General features: G+C 49.0%; 1 protein-coding gene across 4 annotated transcripts in view; it reads left to right on the top strand.

Annotated features, from left to right (window-relative positions):
- The first annotated feature begins 1,429 nt into the window (after positions 1 to 1,429).
- L3MBTL1 (L3MBTL histone methyl-lysine binding protein 1) overlaps positions 1,430 to 8,611 on the top strand; it is a 32,310-nt gene continuing 25,128 nt past the window's right edge. For 3 of the 4 annotated variants that reach the window (XM_024128592.3, XM_024128591.3, XM_024128589.2), the window contains exon 1: positions 3,264 to 3,424. In XM_024128592.3, the coding sequence (XP_023984360.1) occupies positions 3,301 to 3,424 (124 nt within the window). In that variant the 5' untranslated portion in view covers positions 3,264 to 3,300. Of the gene's footprint in view, positions 1,592 to 1,913; positions 2,065 to 2,180; positions 2,317 to 2,991; positions 3,077 to 3,263; positions 3,425 to 8,611 lie in introns of those variants that run through there. The other variant, XM_055082127.1, reaches the window with a different exon arrangement.

Genomic DNA, 8,611 nt, shown 5'->3' with positions numbered 1-8,611 from the left:
CTTCAGATGCATACATTTCTTCAACAGATGTTTGAGTGCCTACTCTGTGCTTGGGATTGGAGGGAGTGGTGGACAGGGGGCATAAAAGAACACGATCAGGAAAGATCATCTCCCAGGAAAACGAACGTGTATGAGTGAAGGAGAATCTGGTACTTGAAGGCTCTGAATCCCCAGAGGGAGAAAGGAGTGATTCTATTGGGGATGGAGGTGGGGGTTGAGAAAGAGGGGAGTCTGGACTTGGCCTGGGCTGTGCCTTGAGACAGCTGGCTGAAACAGCTGGCCAGACAGAACCTTGGCCTGAAACACACTGCCTGAGACTCCCTAGAGTGTGCACATCAGTTTACAAAGCACCCTCACACATGCCCATCTCACAGAGACGGGGGAGGTGCAGGGCCTGGCCAGAGCCCTCACCTGAGTGACCTGGATAGAGCCAGGAGCCAAACTTGATGCTGGGCTCCTAAAACACCCTTCTCCCCTCAGCACTGAGGCTTTTCTCTGTGGGTGGGCAGCTCCTCCTCAAGGAGGCCTCTTACCTCCCTGATCGCCTTGGGGGCTGTGTTCCTTTTGTAGGCCTACCAGGATGGAGGGGCATGCTGACATAGAGATGCTGAGGACACTGAAGGGGCCCTCCACAGGGGAGGTCAGCGTGCACCTGGTGGCCAGAGACAGCCCAGGTTCCGGCTCTCACCTGCCCGCTGCTGCCTTTATCATTCCAGGTGGTCATAGCCAGGGGTCTGGGCAAGAGAAGCACCCACATACCTGCCCAAGCAGGTGTGGGTCCTGGGGAGGAGATGATACTTTTCACCTGCCTGCACACATGCATGGCAGGATTGGGGCAGGGCCACCAGGCTCATCTGTGTCGTGTCTGTCCGTGTATCTGTTTGCAGCCAGCTCAGCCACCCTTGGTCTGCCCAGCAGTGCCCTGGATGTGTCCTGCTTTCCGCGGGAGCAGATCCATATGGGCACCCCGGAGCGAGTGGCTGGCAGTGTACCTGTCACCGCCACCGTTCTGCCACAGTTAAGCGCTGGGCCGGCGGCCAGCCCCTGCGCCAGCACAGTGCGGCTCCTGGAGTGGACCGAGGCCGCGTCCCCGCCTTCTAGGAGTGGCCTGCGGGTCAGTATCTGTGGGGATTGGGGGGGGCGTCTAGCGAGCCGCAGCTGCGGGGCGGGGCCTGCGGGCCTGGAGGCGGGGCCTGAGGCGGAAGGTGGGGAAGCTGGCCGAGAGGGAGGATTCTGTGGGTGGGACTTGGAGTGAGGGACTCTGGGGGCGTGGCTTGGAGTGCAGACCTCCCCAAACGAGACATTTGCGGGGCCCTAGGGGCGTGACTTATGGGGAATGGGTTCCGGGGGCATGGCTTGCAGTGAGGCGGCTGGAGAGGGACCATGCTGACTAGGGGTGGGTCAAGGGCCAGTACAGGAGCCGTGGTCCTCTGACCCTCCGCACTCCAGTTCCAGATAAGCGAATACTCACCACCGAACATGGTAGGAGCGGAGCAGCCCCCAAGCCCCGAGCTGCGGCGGGAAGGCGTGGCCGAGTACGAAGATGGCGAGGCCCTGGCGGGAGGTGGCGATGCGGGCCCCCAACAGCCGGGTAGGAGCCCCAGGCCCGAAGCTGGGCCCCTGCGGGAGTAGGGGGAGCCCTGAACTCCCTGAGGCGCCAAGGCCAGGGGCGTGGCCCAAGGGGGGCGTGGCCCGGGTGCCAGCAAGTGTGCCCACGCCCACGGGTCGGTCTTGGGGCAGAGAAGGCTGTGGGCAGGTGGGGCGGGGTGGGAGGGGAAGTAGACGGGGCTGTCCAGTAGGGGAGCCCAAGGTGGGGGGACCAAAGGGGAGGCCAAGCGTGGGCTCCGACGTGGGCGGAGCCTGAGTGTGGAAGTGATGGGTGGGAGGCCTGAGACCCTTTTGGCCCCCTGCAGAAGACCTCCCCCAGGACCCTCCAGAAGATAACCCTCAGGACCCGCCAGAGGATGATGGCACCTGCCAATGCCAGGCGTGTGGGCCTCAGCAAGTCGCTGGTCCAGATCCTGGTGCCTCCAACGATGGCTGCCCCCAGCTGTTCCAGGAGCGGTAAGGGGGAGGGAATTCACCTCTTCTTCTCTGCCTTCACGCCTGTTCAGGGCTTAGGAGAGGGTGTGGATGGTGCAGGGTGGGTAGTTCTTTCCCTCAGGCTGCCCCTCCCTCAGGTCAGTCATAGTGGAGAACTCTTCAGGCCAGAACAACTCCTGCACCAGCGCTTCTGAGCTCCTCAAACCCATGAAGAAAAGGAAGCACAGGGAATATCAGAGCCTATCTGAGGAGGAGTCGGAGCCGGAGGCCATGGTAGGAAGAGGGCATGGGGAGGGTAGGGGGAGGCTAGAGGCTATACCTCAATTCCACTATCCCCTCCATCAATCCAGATCGTGGGGCTGGGCTAGAGAAGACACATAGTGACTCACTTATCATATTTTGTGGTCCCATCCTGAGTCAGATCCTGTACTTGGTTGGAGGGAAATAAATAAACCGCTCTCCTGTTTTTCTAGAGCTCCCATCTCAGTCTAGTGGCAGGGCTAAGTCACATTGACATGAATCAGTAACCAAGTAGATGTGCAGGCAGATGGAAAGCTTCATCACTGGAGCCCCATCTGTGAGCCAGAGGCCAGGGAGCACAGGGCTCTAGTTGCAGAGAAGCTGGAAGAGACAGAGCATGAAAGTTCCACTGGGCAGGCTATATTGGCACAGGGCAAGTATTTGTGTCCTCAGTTTCCCCACCTGGGAATGAGGAGAATTGTAGTCAGGCTGTGTAACTAGGGGGGGGTGTGCTAATGTGAATCTGTGCCCATGTGGTTAGGGACTGTCTGCCAGAGCTGTGTTCCTTCTGGTAGCCTAGAAGAATATCCATCTGTTTGGGGAAGAACACTATGTGACCAGAGAGCTAGGCAGGGGCCAGGAATAGAGGCTGAGGCTTCACGCCAATCCATGAGGACAGGAAGCTGGGATCTGGCTTGCCTTCCACAGGAGAAGCAAGAAGAAGGAAAGGATCCAGAGGGACAACCCACCACTAGCACCCCAGAAAGTGAAGAGTGGAACAGCAGCCAGCCTGGTATGATGGCCTGTGTATATATTATATTCATGTGTGTATATACCTTTGGAAGTGTGAGGCTGGGAGTGTGGGTTACCATTGTGATGGTGTGTTGTACAACTGTCTGCCAGAGCTGTGTTCCTTCTGGTAGCCTAGAAGAATATCCATCTGTTTGGGGAAGAACACTATGTGACCAGAGAGCTAGGCAGGGGCCAGGAATAGAGGCTGAGGCTTCACGCCAATCCATGAGGACAGGAAGCTGGGATCTGGCTTGCCTTCCACAGGAGAAGCAAGAAGAAGGAAAGGATCCAGAGGGACAACCCACCACTAGCACCCCAGAAAGTGAAGAGTGGAACAGCAGCCAGCCTGGTATGATGGCCTGTGTATATATTATATTCATGTGTGTATATACCTTTGGAAGTGTGAGGCTGGGAGTGTGGGTTACCATTGTGATGGTGTGTTGTACATATACAGATGACCATAAGTTAGCATGTGTGTGACAGAGAGAATGAGAGAGAGAGAGAGAGAGAGAGAGAGAGAGACAGTGTTTTTGGTTTGGGAGTGTGGGTTACCATTGTGATGGTGTGTTGTACATATACAGATGACCATAAGTTAGCATGTGTGTGACAGAGAGAATGAGAGAGAAAGAGAGAGAGAGAGAGAGAGAGAGAGAGACAGTGTTTTTGGTTTGTGCATCAGTATATGTGTGTTCTTGGGGGTTATATCATGTGTTTGTTTATCCTCTTTTATCCAGTTGTGAGTAGGCCTCACAATATCCAAAGACTTGAGCAGCCTTTAATGGCACCATGTGGTATTACTTCCCTTTGGTGGTGTGAGCAAGTCCGTACTGGTCATTGGTCTGACCTTGCTATTTGGGCCCCCATTCTGACCCTTCAGTTCTAAGAAAAATGGAACAAAGTTCATTCATAGTTAGCTCTGGCCCTCAGGTCTTCTCCATGACCATCTCCACATTGCCATGTGACAACAGCCAACTGGAGCCAAGTAACATTTATCACACTTATAATCACCTAGATACTGGGTAGCAATGTCTGTCTTCCTCCCTCAAAACCGAATCTCTTCTACTAAGCATTTGTATCCCTGGTCTTTAGTCCAGAGGCTGGTGTGGGGTACACTCTCAATAAATGTTTGTTCAGTGGATGAATGGAGGAGTTGTATGTAGGTGCTTCCTCTTGGACCATGACTCAGTTGCATGAGTCACTGTCTTTCCTGTCCCAGAGAGAACCAGAGAGCGAGGTCAGTTCTAGGGCATCATTCTGCCTTGATGGATCCAGTGCCATACAGAGGAGTGCAATCTGTGTCCAGGGCTCTGAACTCTATAGCGCCTATGCCATATTTTGCCCATCATAGCCAAACCAGATTTTCACCGCTCTCTCTCTCACCCAAGGCTGTCACATCAGAAGCCAAAGTCTTAGCTCTCATTGGTTTATCGCATCTTAAGTCTTAAATAGAGGAAGGAGTTAGTGTCTAACTACTGTTGGCTCAACTGCTCTATCTTTCTTAAGGAAATACATTCTTTTTTTGTTTTTTGGGGCCACACCGTGTGGCTTGTGGGATCTTAGTTCCCCGACCAGGGATCGAAGCTGGGCCATCGGCAGTCAGAGCACGGAGTCCTAACCACTGGATCTCCAGGGAATTCCCTCCCCAGAAATACATTCTTAAACCAGCATTTTTTTAGCTGGGTCCTGTTGACCAGTCTAAAGTTATCTTTTGATTCATATATTTCACCATCTCAACTGTGAACATTAGTGTGGCATTGGTTTCTGGATATTTTCTCCCTTCCGCCTTTTTTCAAGGGAAGAAACTTTGTCAGTAGACAGAAGTTTGCATTTATGGCCAAAATCTTTTTCCACTCATTTTTGGGATCTTTTGGGAGAAGAATCTGGGGGTAGGGGTGGAGGTGGCAGGGTTGCCTGCATGTCCTGTGTGGATAATCTGTATTTTATCTACATTCTATTTGGCAGTTTGATGGCTACCCTATTGGATTCATGTTCTACAGACCTGACGTATCTAGTCCTGATGGAATGTTCCAATAGTTTAAGAGTTAGAACCATGTAACTCATGTACACACACTCAGCCTTCTCTCCCGTATATCTCCTTCACCTTTTCAGTTGTTTTGTGTGAAGCATCATTTTCTTTTCTTAAATTTATTTATTTATTTATTTATTTATTGGCTGCTTTGGGTCTTTGTTGCTGCGCGCAGGCTTTCTCTAGTTGAGGCGAGCAGGGGCTACTCTTTGTTGCAGTGCGTGGGCTTCTCATTGCTGTGTCTTCTCTTGTTGTGGAGCACAGGCTCTAGGTGCGCAGGCTTCAGTAGTTGTGGCATGTGGGTTCAGTAGTTGTGGCTCACGGGCTTAGTTGTTCCATGGCATGTGGGATCTTCCCAGACCAGGGCTCAAACCCATGTCCCCCGCATTGGCAGGCAGATTCTTAACCACTGCACCACCAGGAAAGTCCAATGAAGCATCATTTTCTAACACACCATTGCAAAAGTCTTTATAATTTATATAGTCGTGAATAGCTATTCTGATAATTTTAACAGTTACTGATATTCTCATTTCATCTCTCATCCTGCCCACATCCAGGTCAAGTATCTGCACTGGCACTCTTTGGGGTCAACTTGTTATAGCCTTTTCAGATTCAGAGCAATGCTTACAAGCATCCTGTTCTATTTCCTTATAGTTACTTTAGACATATATTTTTACCCATTTTGAATTGAGTTATTGTCTTAATTATTTGAATTAATTGTTATTAATTCTTTATATATTCTGGATACAAGTCCTTTGTCAGATGTATATATTACAAATATTTTCTCCCAGTCTTTGGCTAGCTTTTTTTTTTCTTCTGAATGATGTCTTTTGAGGAACAGAAAGTTTTCATTTTGATGATGTCTAACATATCCATTTTTTTACAGTTAGTGCTTTATACATATTTTTACAAGAAACAGCTTTTTTTTTTTTTTTTTTTGCTACGATGCACGCCTTGTGGGATCTCAGTTCCCCGACCAGGGATCGAACCAGGCCATGGCAGTGAAAGCTCGGAATCCTAACCACTAGGCCACCAGGGAACTCCCAAGAAACAGCTTTTTAATAGGTTTATAGAGATATAATTCATATACCATGTAGTCCTCCCATTTGAAGTGTACAATTCAGTGGTTTTTAGTTGATTCACAGAGTTGTATAGCCATTATCACAATCAATTTTAAAACATTTTCATCACTCCAAAGAGAAACACTGTACCCATTAATTGACATTCCCCCAAAACCACCAATTCCCATCCAGCCTTAGGCAACCACCAATCTATTTTCTGTATATATGGATTTGCCTATTCTGGACATTTCATATAAATGGGGTTATATAACGTGGTCCTTTGTGACTGGCTTCTTTCACTTAGCACAGTGTTTTCATGGTTTATCCATGTTGTAGCATGTATAAGTACTTCATCCCTTTTTTTTCCATCTCTTTTTTATTGCTGAACAATATTCTATTGTATGGATATATCACACTTTATTTATCAATTGATGGATATACGGGTTGTTTCCACTTTTGGGCTATTATGAATAATGCTGATATGAACATCTGTGTACAAGTTTTGTCTGGACGTAAGTGTTCATTTCTCTTGGGTATATACCTAGGAGTGGAATTGCTGGGTCATATGGTAACCCTATGTTTAGCCTTTTAAGGAACTGCTAGACTGTTTTCCAAAGTGGCCGTACCATTTTATATAGGCACCAGTAGCATATTAGGGTTCCAGTTTATCCACATTCTCACCAAGGCTTGTTATTAACTGTCTTTTTGATTATAGCCATCCTAGTGGGTATGGAGTGGTAGCTCTTTGTGTTGTTTTTTTTTAAAATAAATTTATTTATTTATTTATTTTTGGCTACGTTGGGTCTTTGTTGCTGCGCGCAGGCTTTCTCTGGTTGCAGCAAGCAGGGGCTACTCTTACTCTTCATTGCAGTGCGTGGGCTTCTCATTGCGGTGGCTTCTCTTGTTGCGGAGCACAGACTCTAGACACGCAGGCTTCAGTAGTTGTGGCACGTGGGCTCAGTAGTTGTGGCTCACAGGCTCTAGAGCATAGGCTCAGTAGTTGCGGTGCACGGGCTTAGTTGCTCTGCAGCATGTGGGATCTTCCCGGACCAGGGCTTGAACCCATGTCCCCTGCTTTGGCAGGAGGATTCTTAACCACTGCGCCACCAGGGAAGTTCCTCTCCTTGTGGTTTTGATTTGCATTCACTGATGGCTAATGATGTTGAACATCTTTTCATATGCTTGTTGGCCATTTATATATTCTCTTTGGAGAAATATTTATTCAGATCGTTGCCATTTTCAAATTGGTTATAAGAAGCACATTTCCTATCAAAATACAAGGAGTGCCATGCAGAGTTGGGGAACACGTTGAGAATATAAGTGTGTGATTCAGAACAAGACATTGATCAGTATGCCTCTTGCAGCAGTGCCCTCTTAAATTTACATGCAAAATTCTGTGAATTGCTCATTTTCCTGGGGAGGTGGTCCATGACTTTCATTAGATTTTTTTTTTTTTTCGGTACGCGGGCCTCTCACTGTTGTGGCCTCTCCCGTTGCGGAGCACAGGCTCCGGACGCGCAGGCTCAGTGGCCATGGCTCACGGGCCCAGCCGCTCCACGGCATGTGGGATCTTCCCAGACCGGGGCACGAACCCGCGTCCCCTGCATCGGCAGGCAGACTCTCAACCACTGCGCCACCAGGGAAGGCCCTTTCATTAGATTTTGAGAAGAGTCCATTTATACTCCGTAGAAACTGAGGGCTGGATAAACAGTAGAGCACAGCGTTATGGAGCCCAGCCTCTTGAGTTTGGTATTCCCAGGCATAGATCCCTTATACTTTTGGAACACAAGTAACAGGCTCTTCATTAAGCATTCTGTCTTAAAATGAACTGATTATGAATTGGCTAACCATGCTCTATAAGAAGTAGATAAATACAGAGATGTATCTGTAGCAATTTGAAATGAAAAGACCCAGCCAATGGTGGCATCCTGATGACTGCTTGTCATCGGTTGTTCTTGAACCATGGTGTTCTGTTCTTCTCTTTACATTTTTTTGTCTTTCCTGTTGACCTTCCAGTGGAAGGTCTGGCTAGAACCATTAATCTGGGAATTATCTCTACTGAAAAAACTGAAGCCCTGCTGAAGAAGCTTCCAGAGAGAAGATGGGAGGGAAGTACTGTATTGATTTCTAGGGATCCACCATTAATGAGCAGGGTTAGGGTGGGAGAAAGAAAAACTGGTAATGGAAGTAGAAGAGGTGGAAGATAGAGCCAAGAAAGTACAGCAAGAAGGAAATGCTGAGATGGAACAGGTGGTTGGTAGCACATGGAGATCAAGAGAGTTGAGTAATAAGACAAGATCATTGGATTGTGGCCCTGGTGACTCAAGAGAGCAATTTCATTAATTTGTAGAAGTAGGCTTAAGACTGAGTGATTAAGAAGGGAATTCGTGGGCTTCGCTGGTGGCACAGTGGTTGAGAGTCCGCCTGCCGATGCAGGGGACACGGGTTC

This window comes from Physeter macrocephalus, unplaced genomic scaffold (assembly GCF_002837175.3).
Source record: "Physeter macrocephalus isolate SW-GA unplaced genomic scaffold, ASM283717v5 random_20, whole genome shotgun sequence".
In the NCBI taxonomy this organism is placed as follows: domain Eukaryota; kingdom Metazoa; phylum Chordata; class Mammalia; order Artiodactyla; family Physeteridae; genus Physeter; species Physeter macrocephalus.
This window is presented reverse-complemented; position numbering and strand designations above follow the sequence as displayed.